Raw genomic sequence first — 15,285 nt, forward strand, 5'->3', positions numbered from 1 at the left:
GTCCCATCTCTGGGAAGATTTAATTTAAAATTGCAAATTACGACCCTTGGCCAAACATCTGAAGTTATCTATGGTTATCCTTGCTCTTGTGTGAGATGATGTGTGAACTTATTACTAACAGCAAAACATAGGAAACCATCTAAATGTCCACTCTTAGAGGACTGGCTAAAAAAAAAGTATGGTACGCCCAAACAGTGGAAAACTTTTCCGAGCTACAAAAGGATGGGGAAGTTCTTTATATGCTGATGGGGATGTATCTCAAAAAGAAAGTATTAAGTAAAAAAAAGAAGCTACTTACAAAGTGACTACTGCGCATGTCTGTCTGTTCATTGCAGCATTGTTCATGATGACCAAAAGGTGGCAGTAACCCAAATGTCCACCAGTGGGTGAAGAAGGAGAAACAAAACGTGGCCCATCTGTATGGTGGAATATTATTCAGCCATGAAAAGGAATGAAATGCTGATCCATGCTTCAATGCGGATAAACCTTGAAAACATCGTACTGAGTGAAGGAAGAGTTTTGGTTTGCTAAAGTTGATGAAATGCAATATACCAGAAAAGAGTGGGCTTGTACAATGGGGATTTATAAGCTATACAAGGTTTACAGTTCTGAGGCCATGGAAATGTCCAAATCAAGCGATCAACAGGAATCTACCTTCTCCCCAAGACCAGCCACTGGCATCCTCAGCTCCCCCGTCACCGGGCCATGCGCAAGTGATGTCTGCAGTTCTCTCCCTTCTCTCCTGGGTTTCGTTGCTCCCAGCTTGTGGCCTCAGTGGCTTCCTCTCTGAGCTTCTGTGTGTGTCCTTTACACTCAGCTTCTCTGTGTTTTTTTTCTTCTATCTTTTATCCTCTTATAAAGGACACCAGTAAGAGGATTAAGACCAGCCTGGGACAGGCCCCAACTGAAATAATCTAATCAAAAGGTCCCACCCACAATAGTTCTACACACACAGCAATGGATTAAAAGAACATGGCCTTTTCTGGGGTACCTGCAGCTGCAAACCATCACAGGAAGCCAGATACAAAAGCCAGACCCAAAATGATCCCATGTATATGAAATACATGAAATATCCAGAATAGGCAAATTTATATAGAGAGAAGGCAGGTCTGTGGTTGCCAGGGGCTGGGGGTGTGGGGGACACGGAGTGACTATTTAATGGGTGTGCGTTTCCTTTTGGGGTGATGAAAAATGAAAAGTTCTGGAACTAGATAGCAGTAGCCCAACATCAGAGATGTACTAAATGCCACTGAACTATCCACTTTAAAATGGGCTAAAATGGGTGACTTTTATGTTCTGGTCACATACAAATGAGTTTACACACTCTCATTTGTATGGAAATAGGAGAAATATAAGTATACATGCCTGAATGAACATAAAAGACGTCTGCAAGGACAGGTAAGAAACTCTGGGCTCTGGGAGTTGAATGGGGGTGGAGGAGAGACGAGGGGGAGAGACTTTTCTGAAACGGGCTGCAGGAATGGCTGTATCCAGGCTACCATCCATCCATTCTAACAGTGCAGCAACCCCAGCCGAAAGAAGCTTTCCGCGACCCAGTGCAGCCACCCAAATCTCACGAACTTCGTGTCTGAGGGCTGAAGTTACCCAGGGAGATGGCAACCACATTCATTGGCCAAATGGGGTGGAATCAGCCCTCCAGCCCCTCAAGGACTGAGAGGGAGGGAAAATGGGGATGGTGATGGCTGGAATGCTGGGGAGGCCGAAAGCATTGCAGCAGGGTAAATGGCCAGGAAGAAAGAAAATCCCCTGCACTCGTCCTTCGGAAACACATCCCTTTCCAGGCCCCTCTTGGAGAAAGCTAGGGCCCAGCTGGAGCCCAAGGCAGCCTACCCAAGGAGCTCCTGAGGCTTCTAGAAGTTCTGTCCCATGCGGGATTAAACTTGAGCCTAAATTACACCAATCATTTTGTTTCTGCCACTGAGTCAGGCTTTTACACCTTTTATTTTTCTTCTTTATTTCTATCCCAGAAACTTTCCAGCGCTCCTTAGGGCACAACTTTTCCCCCACACCAGGGAAACTTTGCAATTTTTGGACCTCCTCACCCAGCTTCACACTCTTGGGGTCCCAGAGTATGCAGGGGTGCAAGGAGATTTGTCAATGACGGAGTCATGGCAGGGCCACAAGGGGCTCAAAGGGAGAGAGGGGGGTGGGTGGCAGAGGGGAGAGGAGCAGAGAGGAGAGAGATTGGCGTAGGCGGGAGGGAGAGTCAGGGCTGTGGGGAGCCCCGAGGGACCCTTCTCAACTGGCTCTTCACCAAGCACCCCAGCTGGGAAACATTTTGTCCACCAACGTGCATTTATTAAGTAATTACCAACTGGCTGCCCCGTTCTCTCATTCATCAAAATAAAGATTTACTGAGCCCCTGCTTTGTGCTTTACTCTCTCCAGGATCTCAGAACAGCCCTAGTTGGAGCTGCTGTAAAGAAGGGGAAACTGAGGCTCAGAGAGGTTTTTGTCACCTGGCCACACGGTGATCAAGAGGCAGAGGTGGGATTTGAACCAGAGTCCACTGGTTCCAAAGCCAGATGGTTTCCTAGAGAGGGATGTGACGGGGCTGGGGGGGGGGGGGGAGAGCTCCCCTACCCCCACCCCCACCTCCAGGCAAGCCCTGGGAAGGGGTCTCCCGGTGGCTGGGGTGGACTTGTCTCTGGGTCACATCCCCAAGTCAGCTATCCTCATTGGAGCTTGTTGAGAACAGGGATGGGGGTCTCAGCGAGGAAAGGGGGGTCCCTGTGCCTGCACAGCTCAAAACCTGGCTCGCCAGTCTTAGTTTCCTCGTATGTGACAGTGCCCATGTCACCAGTGTTGCAAGGAGCAGTTTTGTTGCGGGCGTCTTGTGCACAGCGTGCAAAATGGGTGTGAGGGGGGTAGGGGTGTCTCCAGCACCCCACTGTCTGGAGATGCTGCCTGGAGCTAGGGGCACATCTGGAACCCGGGTGGAAGGCGCCCCGGGCATCTGGTCCACCGTGAGAAGTTCCTGAGAGCGGGAGGTCGGTTGTCATGGGAACGATGTTGCTAGTCTCTATGGCGACAGCTGGGTGGGGCGGGGCGTCGGCAAGGCAACGCCTGGGGGACAGGTGTTCAGTTACCTTGACGGCAGACTTTGGTCTCCATGGCGATGGCGGTGGCGTCCAGGCCTGCCAGGGAAGGAGCTGGGGGGTAGGGAGCAGGAAGGGGGTGACCTTCGGAGAAGGGGAACCAAAGCTGGGGTCACCCCGGGGTCAGGTGGGGGAAGGGTGGTCTCCATGGCCGTGGGTCAGGGGAGGGACAGCAGGAAGGGGGCTTGTAGGTCTCCTGGAGGGGCCGGGAGATGGGAGGGGCGTGGTATCCATGGTAACCGCTGCTGCGTCTCCACTGCTGGGCCTCCAGGTGACAGGTAGGAGATAGAAGCTGAGCGGTCTCCTTGGCGACGGTGGGCAGCGGGCGGCTGGTCTCCATGGCGACAGTGACGCGGGCCTGGCCCCCCACCCCCCGTGCAGCTGGACGGTCTCTTTGGTGACAGCTGGGGAAGGGGGCGCCAACCTCCATGGGGGGGGCGGATTTGTTCTCCCCTCAGGTGTCTTCTTGAGGGGCACGGCGAGGTCATGTGAGGCACGACATGAGAAGTCTCCCCGAAATTGGAGGGGGGCTCTTCTCGACGGTGACCTGGTACCCCAGAAACTTGGAGGGGTTCGCGAGGGAGGGATGGAAGGATCCAGACTGGCGGTGGAGAGAGCGAGCACAAGACTGGGCCTCCAGGTGACCACGGGGGGCATGGCCACCTGGCGAACCCTGAGGTTTCCAGGTGACCGGAAGCGGGGGTGTGCCACTCTCCAGGTGATCCCGGGGGTCCAGCCTCCAGACGACCGCGGGGGCTGTTCCATGCGTTTCCAGGTGGCCTTGGGGAACGGCGGGGTCTCCTTTGTTAGTCTGGGAGAGGTCCTTCTCCAGGAAAAGTCGGGGTGGTGGGGGAGATCCGCACCCCGGGAAAGGGGGGTACCGTCATTCGCCAGGTATCTCGGCGCCGTGGCCAGTGTGCAGGGACCTCAGGGGTCGCAGTCACTCTCCAGGAACGTCAGGGGGCGTGGTCACCCTCCAGGGAACCTCGGGGCGTGGCTAGTTGCCAGGGGAACTCAGGAGGCGTGGTCAGTACCTAGGGATCTAGGGGCGTGGCCAGGCCCCAGGGCACCCAGGGGCGTGTCCAATCGTCAGCCCCTGACCCCTGGAGGAGCCGCCAGTGTCCAGGGGACTTAAGGGGGCGTGGTCATTCTCCAGGGGACCTAGGGGCGTGGCTAGTTGCCTGGGGACTCAAGAGGCGTGGTTAATGTCCTGGGACCTGGGGGACAGGGGGCGTGGTCAGCGTCCAGAGGACCTCAGGGGTGTGTCCAGTGTCCAGGGGAACTTAGGGGCACGGCCAGTCTCCAGCGACCCCGGGGGACTTGGCCAGCCTCCAGGGGACCTCAGGGGGGCGCGATCACTCTCCGGGGGCACTCAGGAGACGCGGCCAGTCTCCAGGGCGCTCAGGGGGCGCAGCCAGTCCCCAGGGGTCATCGGGAGACTAGGCCGTCCCTCCCCGCCCGGGTCTAGACGCGCAGCGGGGTCCAGGAGGCGGGGTCGCGCGCGCGCCCCCGGCCCAGCCCCCGCCGCCAGCCCAGCCCCAGCCCCAGACCCCGGGCGCGGGGTCGGGCGCTCCGGGCGCGCGGTAGCAATAGACGCCGAAGAGGCGGCGCGCGGCGTCGGGGAAGCCCAGGCTGCGCACCCCCGGCCGGCGGCCGCCGCAGCGCGCGCGCGGATTTACAATGGGGTAGCGCGCGCTCCCGTCGGCCAGCCAGCCCGCGGCGCAGCGGTCCAGCAGCTGCAGCTTCCAGGCGGCGAACAGCTGCCCCACCTTGGCCACCGCCGCGCCGCGCGCCGCGCACGCCCTCGCCGCCTCCGCGAAGGGCACGGGCCGCAGCGGCTTCAGGAAGAACACGCGGCCTGCGGGGGGTGGGTGGGGGGTCAGGGCCGCGCGCGCGCCCCGCCCTCGGGGCTCACGGTTCCTCTGCAAGCGCGCACGCGCTGCACGCCCACAACCCGGGGCCCCCGCCTGGGGATTCAGGACCCGTTCCCGTGCAGCCCGGGACCCCAACCTGGGTGTTGGGGACTCCCCTCTCCAGCTTCGCAACCCTTAAAACCCGGGAACCCCGGCCAGGTACTCGGGCCTCCTCTCCCTCCCCACCACCCCGGCACCCCTTGCAACAGGATCCCAGCCTGGATATTGGGGTCACCCCACCCCCACCCCATCCCCTGCAGCCCGGGACCCCGCCACGTGGTAGCTGACTGCAAGACTGTGGCAGACCTGGGATTGGAGGCGGGGCCTCCCTGCCCAGAGCGGGGCTTCCCGGGCGGGGCGGGGCCTGGCACTCCCGGGTCTGTAGGGCTACGCACCCGGCAGGTTGGAGGTGAAGCAGAAGGCGTCGTAGCGCTCCCCAGCGTTGTGGCGGTAGCCGTAGTTGCGCACGCCCGCGTTGGTGGTGCCGCCGCCGGCCCCCGGGTTCCCGTTCCCCGCCAGGCCGCCGCAGGGCTCCCGGGGCCGGCTCACCGGGTACTGCACGGAGCCGTCGCGGAGCCAGCCCGCGTTGCACCAGTCCAGGCCGTCGCGCCAGGCCGCGTGCAGCTGCTCCGCCGACGCCAGGATGCCGTCCTGCTCGGCGCACGCGCGCTGCGCCTCGGCGAAGGTCAGCTTGTAGCGGCCCCCGCGGGGGTGGTAGGGGAAGACCACGCCTGGGGGGCGGCACGGGGGTCAGTCCAGGCACCCGCCTACTCGCGCCCGCCATCTAACGGCTGGGGAAACCGAGGCACACAGAGGCGTGTGGACCACTCCTGGGCCTCAGTTTGGGTCCCTTCCATTCCATCACTCACGCCCCTGTCCCCGTGGCTCCCCTTCGCCTCAAGCTTGGGATTCTCTTAACCCTTCCCCCAGCACACTTAATCACGTCACCCTTTTCCCGCCGCTGCATACCTTTGTTCATGTTATTCCCTCCATCTCTTTCCCAATGCCGAACTCCTATTCAGCCTTCAAAACCCAACTCTCATAACCCTCCCCCATTCAGTGCAAGGTACTTTTACTCTGTGTTCCTCCCCTCAGTTCTGGATCTTTCCTTCTGGTCCAGCCCTGACATCATGGAGCTGGGAATGTGTCCAGTGCTGACTCCCCCAGACTGGGAGCCCCTAGCGAAGACCCCTTTGATCCCCAGCATCTCCTGGGGCAGTATCCGTTGGTTTCCCTTCCACCTTCCGTTCTTAAGACTCGGCAGCTCAACCCTCATCGGACTCACAGTCAACTCAGCTCACAGAGTCCTGTGTGTCTGTGCAGGGCTTGGGGTGAGTTGGATACTTTCCCAGATGCATGAGAGGGGCAACTGGGGCTGGACAAGGCCCTTCCCTCTCTGAGTCGTTCCCCAACTGCTGGCATCAGCGTCTCCCCCACTGTTTGGGGGAACTGAAGAAAGCCCATCAGCCAAGCACGGGGCACAGAGAAAACCTCCAATAAAGGAAAGCTGCTGCGGTTGTTGTTTGCTGCTGTTATGAAGCTCAGTAAAGGAGGGCACTGGACTTCTTCCTGGAATCTTCTAAGGCCACTGAGCGAGGCAAACCAGCTAGGAGGGGCTCTGCGGATAGAAATCCCCGCCTCCTTGCTCCAGGACCAGCCAATCAGTGCACCCCGCCCCCCAGCCACAGTGATTGGCTTAGAGAGGGGCACATGACTCAAGCTGGGCCAATGAGAGAGGGCTCTGGGACTCTCGCTGGAGCTCCCAGGAAATCGATTGCTAAACCCAAGGGTGCGAGTCTGGCCAATGTTTTTGGTTCCATACAGGGAGAAAGAGCCTTCAGAGTAGCAGAGTGGAAAGGTGATTCCCGACATCCTGTGAGTGCCTGGATCTCACTGTGCCTGAAGCTCACACTACCCCAGCTTTTCTCAACCTCAGCATTACTGACCCTTGGGCCATCCCAGGCATTCTAGGCTTTTTAGGGGCACCCCTGGCTTCCACCTGCCAGATGCAGGTGTGACCCCCAAGTGTGACCCCAAAAAATGTCTCCAGGCAATGTCAACATCCCCTCTGGAGCGGAATCCCCGGGACTGAGAACCACTGCCCTGCATCCAGAGGCCCTGAAGTCCTTCACGTGACCTTGACCCAGCATCTGCCCCAGGCCCGGCCCCTCCTGCCCGGCGCCCACCTTCCAGGTCCAGCTTGACCATGCCGGCGTCATCCTCCAGCTCGTTGGTGACCTCGCACTCGTAGCGCCCGTAGTCCTGCAGCGTGACATTGCGCAGCACCAGGGAGGCGTCGCCGGGCCCGTCGCCCTGCAGCTCGGCCCGCCCGCGGTAGCTGCCGAAGGCCCGGTGCTGGGGGCCCAGGGCCACGAAGACGTCGGCGAAGGCCAGCGGGTCCACCACCTTGGTCCACTTGAGGCGGACACCGTCGGGGCCGTGGGCCGCCGCCTCGTAGTGGTAGCGACAGGGCAGGACGATCGTGCCGCCCCGGTGGCTGACCACCTGCCCCGGCGCTGTCTGCACGACCACCGAGCCCGACTCACCCTCTGGGGGAGACAGGGCAGGGGTCAGGGGGCGGCGGGGAAGTGGCGGGGTCCCCCCACCCGGACGGGAGGGGATGAGGGACCGTGGCGGCCAGAGGGGCGCCCACCCCTCACCCACCTGGGCACCCCTCGCCCCTCCATGGCCTTGGTTCCTGGGGTCCCCCCCACCCCACCCCCCGGCTCCTGCGGCCAAGCTCCCCTCCACGACCCGCGGCCCCGACTCACCCAGCACGTGCACGACCTTCTTCCGGCCACGCTGCGCGCCCGAGGGGGCCGCCAGCAGCAGGACCCCCCAGGCCGCGGCCCAGAGGGGCGCCCCCGCACTCACCTGGGGGGCGCCGGGGTGGAGGGCTCAGGGCGGGCCCACCGCGGCCCGGCCCAGCCTCCCAGCCTCTGCCCGGCCAGGACAGGCCCCCCTGACCCGGGTCCCGGCGGTGGGGCCGCCTCCCGCGCCCAGCATCCCTGGCGGGCTTCCCGGAGGAGGAGGAGGAGGCCGGCGCCCACCCGGCACCCTCGCTCCGGTGGCGCCCCCTCCCTCGCTCCCATCCCGGTCCGGCATGACCCCCACCCCTCCTCCCCGAGCTGGAGCCCCGCCCCCTTCCGGCCGGGGCGGGGGGGGAGAGGAGGGACCGGGCGGGAGTGGGGGGGGGGAGCTGCTCAGCGGCGCAAGGTTATCCGCGCGCCAGGAGACTGCAGCAAACGGGGACAGGGATGGAGGGTGGGGGGGAGAACATGAAGAGGGACCGGGACAGAAAGGCCGGGAGAGACGGGGGAACAGAGAGGGACAGAGAGGGACAGAGAGGGGCAAGGGGTGGGGGAGAGATGGAGAGGTCCGGGGGTAGGGGGAGTTGGGGCGGGGGAGAGAAAGAAGGAGCCGCGGAGAGAACAGGGAGAGAGCGACACAAGCACAGAGAAGGGGACCGAGAGAAACTCGGGTGGGGTGGGGGGACACTCCAGCCCGGCTCCCCGTCCTGCCCCCGGCGCCCGCGTCCCACTCACCATCCTGCCCGCGCGCCCCGGGAAGGACTGGGTCGGTCGCTGCGGGCGGGCGGCGCAATCCCGGCGTCTGCCTGCAAGGGGAGGAGGGAGGCGGGGCGGGGGGGGGCGTTAAAGGGGACGCGGCGCGAGCTCCGCTGGGGGGCGGGGCCGGGGGGCGGGCAGTGCTGGGGTGGAGTCCCGCAAGCCCCGTTCCCGCTGCCACTGGCTGACCTTGGACCTCCTGAGGAATCTCTCTGGGCCTCAGTTTACCTGTCTTTACAGTGGAGGAGGGAGTCTGATGGAGTCAAGCTGTAATTTAGCCTCTTGGATGCCCTGTGTGTGTGGGGGGCTGGGGGCCTGGGGAACCTGAGAAAGGGGCTTGACCTGGCGTGTCTGTCCTTCTGCTCACTGGGTCCTCAGCTTTGACAACCCAAAGGCACTCACTCTACAGGATGGGGGGCCCACAGGAGCCACACACTCGGCCAAGGGGGTGTCTGGGAATGGCACTGTGGATCCGACTTTACCCCTGGCCGGCTGTGGGGCCTTGGGTGAAATGCTCGCCCTCTCTGAGCCAGTCTCTGGGAAATGCGCTGCTCCCTGGTGGAGGCCTGATGACCTGACATACAGCAGGTGCCTAATAAGTGTCAATAAGCACAGAAATAGGGGGCCCAGGCGACCTCTGCTGGGGTACCATAGGTGCTTAATAATGGCACCATGCTCATTCTTAGTTATTAAACTTTATTGATGGAGCAGGGACTGCTGGCTCTTCTTAGTAACACAGACACATTAACAATCCCGCCAGCTGGCCCTTCGATTGCCCCATCGGGGCAACGCGGCTGCGTGCCAACCTCGGGCTCCCGACATCCAGGGTGGCAGTGATGGGGGTCCCTCATGTGGTCCAAGAAGAGGGCCCCCTTTTGCCTGGACACTGGGCCCCAAGGTCTCTCGTCCCAGTCACCAGGATCAAAGGCCCCCAGAGATGTCCCTCCCACCCCTAAAAAACCCCCCAGCCTGCCCTCCCCTGGGGCAGTGCCAGCCAGGCGTGTGAGCGGAGTCCGGGGTGCCCGGGCAGCCCCTCACTGCTGCTTCTTGAGGTGAGCCATGGACCCGGGGGGCAGTGGGCGCAGGAAGAAGGCGGGCTGGCGCAGGCAGCGGAAGGCCAGCAGGTGTGGGCACAGTGCGTACAGCAGGTTGCACACGAAGAAGCACGCCCAGGTGTCGTCGGGCACGCGGTAGGTGAAGGGGGTGCGGGGGTGCATGGAGGCGCCCATGTGGGAGAACTGCGCCTGGCGGCCGGGGTGGGGGAAGTGGGGGGGCACAACGTCAGGGCCCCCGTCCATGCCCTCCTGGTCCCCACTGTCCTGGTCTGGGCTCACTGCACGGCCGGAACCCAGAAACAGATCCCCGACTCTGACTGAGCCCTCCCCTGCTCAAGCACCTCCCATGGCTCCCCACTGCCCTCAGCCCAACTTCCCAGACCCAGAGATCAAAGCCCTCAGCATCTGGCTGCCGGTTTCTCTTGCCTCCGTCTTCCCCTACGTGGCGGCCCTGCTAAATACTGCCCTCGCCTCTGCCCTTTCTTGATGCTGTTTCTGCTTCTGGAAGGCTCTTTCCTGCCTGGAGAACTCATATCTATACTTCAAAGCCCAGCTCCTATGACCCAACCCCCTGGGAAACCTTCCTGCTGGGGACACTTCCTTGGCTCCTGTCCCTCCCCTTTCTCTTTCCAAGGGTGGAGAGTCTGTGCTTGGCTCCGTGCTCCTCAGACTGGGGACCTCTTGGACCTGGGGCAGAGGTCCCTCAGAGCCCCAGAATCCCCTTTCCCAGAGCAGGCACGACGGCAGGTAAAGCACCTGCCCTCGCCTCACCTGGCCGATGGCTCCGGCAAACACCAGGGCCCAGTCGGGCAGCCAGGAGCAGCCAGGCACGACGAGGGCGTAGGCGGCCAGGCCGAAGAAGGGCAGCATGTAAAACATGTACACCAGCATCTGGGGGACACAGCCAGGGGGTGAGCAGCCGCCCCAGGGGGTCTCCTGGGATGGCCTCCCCCGCCCCCAGCACCCCACCCCTTGCTTGTGGGAATGGCTCCCCTATCTTCCTTGGGGAGACCCTCTTTCTGTCTAGATTGAGCAGAATCCTCCCATGTGGCACAGGAATGTCACATGACCTCAGCCTGGCCATCAGAAACCCTCCAATCCCCTGGCCATAATGATTGGCTACAGGATGGTCATGTGACTTGAGTTTGTCCAATCAAAGCTGCCCGAAATTGTGCTTAAGGTCTCAGGGAAATAAATGCTCCCGTTTTTTTGGGAAGGCCAGTGGAAGTTTGGAGCTGCCAGAGGCCACACACAAAGGGTCTGCTTGGGAGTGTGATCTCTGCAAAGAAAGCAGAGCCCAGAGACAGAACTCTCCTTGAGCTCCTAGATCCAGCCATACCTGAAGACCCCATCTGTACTCTTTGAGCTACAACCATGAATGCCATTTGTGCTGCCTCCACTTTAACTTGCGTCTCTCACCTGCACCCTTGGGTAGGCCACGGGGTCCCGCAGGTATGGCTCGTACTGGTAGATGTAGACAAAGCAGGCGTCCGTGGGGCAGTCAAGCACCACCTGAGGTGGACAGAGAAGCTAAAGCTCACCTCCGACGTCCCTCCTACCAGAAGATTCTCCTGCCCTCTCAGGCAGGGGCCACACCCTTTGCTCTGGCTTCCCACATCCCTGGTCCTCTCCCTCTGTCCAGGAATCCGAAGATATTAAGAGGTGGGGAGGAGGCTGCAAGGAATGAGCTATGTCATGGAACACTCAGGTCAGACTTGAGGAAGAACTTCCCTTTTTGTACTGGATAAAGGAACGTGTGTGGAATGGTGAATGGGGAGCAGGGCCCTGGGGGAGGGTGGGAGAGGGTGGCTGGGGACACTCACCAGGCCCCGGAAAAGGGTGAAGAACCCAGCAAGAATGAGGTACAAGACAAGGGCCAGGTCAGCCGGCCGCTGCAGGAGGCCCTTTTTGTGCTCCTCTTGCACCTGCCCCATGGGAAAGGCCCAGAAATGACACGAGTGGTCCGGTATCCAGCAGGCCCTCATGAAATCTCTCCCTTCCTAAGAGGTATTGTCCTTGTCCAGAAGCAAATCAGACAGGATGTTCAGACATGTTGGGGACAAGAGGTCTGGGGCGGGGGGTGAGGGGGCGCTCAAATGTTGGGGTGAGGCTGCTTGGTGCCTGGGGGCGAGGCACTCACCATGGCGGGGGGACAGCAGGTTGGCTCCGGGGACTGGTTGAAAACCCTCAGGCCAGCCCAACATGGGACCAGCACGTAGGGGATGGTGAGGAAGAAGGCAGGCCTGATCTCCGAGCTGTATTTGCCTGCCGTGGTGAGGGACAGGGGTGTCACTTGGGGAGGGGCTCCCAGGCCTGGCTGGACCAGAACCCCTGGCTCCACTGCCCATCTGGATTTACCAATACCATCCCTGCCTATGCTCTAACACTCTCCATAGCTCCCCAGTGCCCAGAAGATAAGTCCATGCTCCTCAGCCTGGGCTTTAGAGGCTGTGTGGCCTGCCTCAGTTTACCTCTGAGCTCTAGCTCCTTCTGGATATGGCTCCAGCCTACCTGTGTCAACAGTTTCTGGGCCAAATCCTTGGGGTCAGAGGCCAGTGGTCTGGGGAGGAAGGGGGTTCGAGCTTCCTGCCCCCAAGAAGAAATGGGGAACCCAGAGGTGGCAGTGGTGGTGGTGGTGGGGGCAGGCTGGCTGAAGCTGGGAGGGGAGAGGTGTGGGGAGAGGAGGGGCCTCTGCAGATGTTGGGGAGAGGACAGAGGATGAAATGGGGGGCTTCCAGCCCAGGGAGGATGGGGGTCCCCCGGGGCAGAGTCCGTACCAAGGATGTTTCCCGGGAGGAAGACCATGATGCTCATGACGAAGGAGCCCAGCCAGTAGAGTCCCAGGTTCCGGTACCTCTTCCTGGGCAGGGGATCGAGGGTGACCAGCTGGCACCCCCAACCCCAGAATCTCCAGGCCCCAGCCAGGGTCCAGAGACCATCCTGGGGGAACCCCAGCCCTGGGTCCTTCCCAGCTTGGCTCAGGACGGGTGGGGCAAGAATCCAACCTAGACAACACTGGCTGGAACCTTCTAGAAGAGGGGCCTCCTGATTTCCCACCCCCTCCCCCGGCTGCACCTTGGTCGGGGACCCCACCCTGAGGAACCGATCACCCTCTGCCCCCACCTTCTGCGGATGGCGCCGGCCATGGCCAGGTAGAGAAGGTAGTGGACGGTGCCGTCCCAGTAGCAGATGAAGATCCCATGAGCCGTGCGCAGGTAGGGATCGCCCTGGGGGCAGGTGGGGGGCTCAGTGGGGCACTGGCGAAAGGGGCATCCCTCCCCCCACCCTCTCACTTACGTCCTTGGTATAGAACTCCATGAAGCCCACCACGTAGCCGTCTTCCTGGAGGGAGATGATGAGGTCCACCACCGACGTGAAGGCAAAGACCCCGAACACTGTGGGGAGAGGGGGCGGGGCGACTGGTGTGGGCATGGCCTGGCAGATGTGGGCGTGGTCACTGTGGGCAGAGCCAGACCGCTGTGGGCGGGACCCGATGGATGTGGGCAGGGCAAAACCGGCAAAAGGCGGAGCCAGCTTGTGTGGGCGGGGCAGACCACCATGGGCGGGCCTGCTGGTGTGGGCAGGGCCAGACCAGTGTGGGCGTGACTGACTGGTGTGGGCGGGGCCGGAGGCTGCTCATCTGGGACCCAGATTCCAGGCAAGGATTCCAGGCCCCTATCCCGCAGATCACATGACCCACAGCCCTGCCCCATTCCGGGTGTCTGATGGAAGAGGCACAGCCTGGCTCTCAGGAGTCCCAAGTCTGAAGGAGGAGGCCTTTTGAGGTTCCTTAACCTAACAGGGGAGACCCTTCAAGGGGGACTGGTGGCAGAGGCTACTCAATGGCACAGTCTAACCGGGGAGGCCCTTTGAAATTCTCCATTCGGATGGGAGAAGCCCTGCAAGGACCCCCAGTCTGATGGAGGAGGCCCTTCGATGGCTCTGAGCCTCAGGGTAGAGGCCCTTGCCCAGACAGCTCCCCTTTTCCGGAACCCTCTGTCCGACTCACCAGCATACAGCGGGTCGTAGGAGATCTCATCGTGGGACAAGCCGTGGATGGCCACGAAGAGCAGTGCCAGGATCAGGGTGCTTGCCAATGCCACCCCCAGGGGGCTGTGCAGGGGGAAACCCCATCAGGGAGGCCTGGCCTCCAGGAGGTTCCTGGTGAGGTGTCCATGCGTCTGTCCGTTCAACAATGCGTTCCCTGAACCTGCTCTTCACCTCCAGGCTCTTGCCCTGCATCTCCCCCTCCTGGAAACCCTTTCTGGAAGTCTCTTTTGGCAAACTCCTACGCATCCTTCACGGCCCGTCTACATTGCCTGTCCTCCAGGAAGTCCTCCCTGACTCCCCAGAAGGAATCAGTGGCTAGCTTGGGTCAGGCACACAGGAGGACACAACTGCTGTGGCTGTGCCATTTCACCCATCCTTTGCTGATCTACCTTTGATTGAATTTGCTCAGTCAGTGATTCCACAACTCCCAGCCCCTCTGGCCAGGCCCAGCTCCCAGGCCCGATGGATGCCCTCTAGCACCTGTCTCTGAGGCTCCTGACTCCTCCCGGGGAAAGTCCAGGTCCCCCATGGACTCCAGCCCAACGCTGTCTTGATAAGGCAGGTCTCCCAGGTGTGTGGAGAGTGCCTAAGAGGCTGAGTGGGCATAGTGAGGCCCAGAGAGGGTGGGAGGCCTGTCCAGGGAGGCTGTCCTCTCTCAAGGTCCCTCTGCCCCCCACCCCGGGACCCCATCCTGGCTGTCTTCCCAACACCCACAATCAGAGTAATCAGAGGAGACCTTGTCAGGCTCTGTGCTCTCAATTCCTAATCCTCACCCACAACCCCGGGGCTGATCCACGATTACCTCCATTACACGGATGAGGAGACTGAGGCTCCTAGTGGCCACCTGGCTCACTCAGGAGCTGGGGTGAGGAGAGGATGGAGAATTGGGGTGGAGTGTAGATGGGGGGGTTGGGGGCAACCTGGGGCCAAGGTTCTTTCTATCTGGGCTCAGGTTGGGCTGGGTTTGGGAGTGTGAGGGGCTTGGAGACTCCTGTGGGTGACCCACGGGGCCGGGTCTGGGAAAGATGCCTGGACCTGGAGAGAGAGCTGCCAGCAGCAGGCCATGCATGTAGGGGAAACCGAGGCGAGGGGCAGAAGAAAGTCCCAGGCCCCCGCCCGGCGGCGATGGCGGGACGTGTGTGGCCAGCCCCGGGCCCAAGGAGCCCTGCCTGGGACAACCCCTGGACCCCTCGCTGCCGGGGAGCGTGTGCCTGGCGCATCCCTGGAGAAGACCCGGGGAGCCCCCCAAGCCCTGCCCCTTGAGGGGCTCCGCTCTTCAGTGTCCCTTCTCCCCAGGCCCCAAACCACCCAGGGGTCCCGCGGAATGGGTCCTTCCATTTGCAGGGTTTTTTTGGGGGTATTGGGGGTCCTTCCAGCCCAGCGCCCCCTCGCGCGGGCCCGCCGCCCCCGCCCCCCGCACGTACTGCGAGAGCCCCGCCAGCTGGTTGAGCGCGTAGGACACCGGGACGGCGCCGAGCGACAGCGCCGCGATCCCGCGGGCCAGCGGCGGCAGCTCCATGGCCGCAGCGCCCGCAGCCCGGCTCGGCCTCCCGGGAGAGCGGCTCGGCGGCGCTGGGGCCCCG

At 61.8% G+C, this 15,285-nt stretch overlaps 2 protein-coding genes across 3 annotated transcripts; both read right to left on the reverse strand.

Moving 5' to 3' along the window:
• Positions 1–983: 983 nt before the first annotated feature.
• On the reverse strand, positions 984–9,212 carry HAPLN4 (hyaluronan and proteoglycan link protein 4). Its single transcript, XM_037818011.1, is given in 7 exon segments — positions 984–4,621; positions 4,624–4,976; positions 5,427–5,762; positions 7,218–7,580; positions 7,803–7,905; positions 8,577–8,647; positions 9,080–9,212. Coding segments are annotated over 6 exon segments (1,197 nt in total). The 5' UTR covers positions 8,580–8,647; positions 9,080–9,212; the 3' UTR covers positions 984–4,582.
• Positions 9,213–9,276: 64 nt separating this feature from the next.
• Positions 9,277–15,285, reverse strand: TM6SF2 (transmembrane 6 superfamily member 2). Of its 2 annotated transcripts, XM_037818019.1 has the most exons (10): positions 15,127–15,285; positions 13,662–13,765; positions 12,950–13,047; positions 12,776–12,879; positions 12,430–12,512; positions 11,793–11,917; positions 11,476–11,577; positions 11,072–11,164; positions 10,424–10,543; positions 9,277–9,841 (listed from the first exon to the last, which is right to left on the reverse strand). In XM_037818019.1, the coding sequence occupies exons 1-10, from the start codon at positions 15,219–15,221 to the stop codon at positions 9,632–9,634; spliced, it is 1,134 nt and encodes a 377-aa protein (XP_037673947.1). In that variant the 5' UTR covers positions 15,222–15,285; the 3' UTR covers positions 9,277–9,631. The 2 variants fall into 2 exon arrangements, with proteins under 2 accessions (XP_037673947.1, XP_037673948.1); XM_037818020.1 differs by lacking the exon at positions 13,662–13,765 and having other exon boundaries at positions 15,127–15,257.

This window comes from Choloepus didactylus, chromosome 25, assembly GCF_015220235.1.
Source record: "Choloepus didactylus isolate mChoDid1 chromosome 25, mChoDid1.pri, whole genome shotgun sequence".
Taxonomy (NCBI): Eukaryota; Metazoa; Chordata; class Mammalia; order Pilosa; family Megalonychidae; genus Choloepus; species Choloepus didactylus.

What these genes read in the sequence shown, in the direction of transcription:
- TM6SF2 (XM_037818019.1), bottom strand. Translation starts at nt 15,221, where the DNA reads ATGGAGCTGCCGCCGCTGGCCCGCGGGATCGCGGCGCTGTCGCTCGGC. An exon ending in CAGCTGGCGGGGCTCTCGCA is followed by an intron (nt 13,766 to 15,126) that starts GTACGTGCGGGG and finishes CCCCCTGCACAG; the next exon opens with CCCCCTGGGGGTGGCATTGG. An exon ending in CCTGCTGTCCCCCCGCCATG is followed by an intron (nt 11,578 to 11,792) that starts GTGAGTGCCTCG and finishes CCCATGGGGCAG; the next exon opens with GTGCAAGAGGAGCACAAAAA.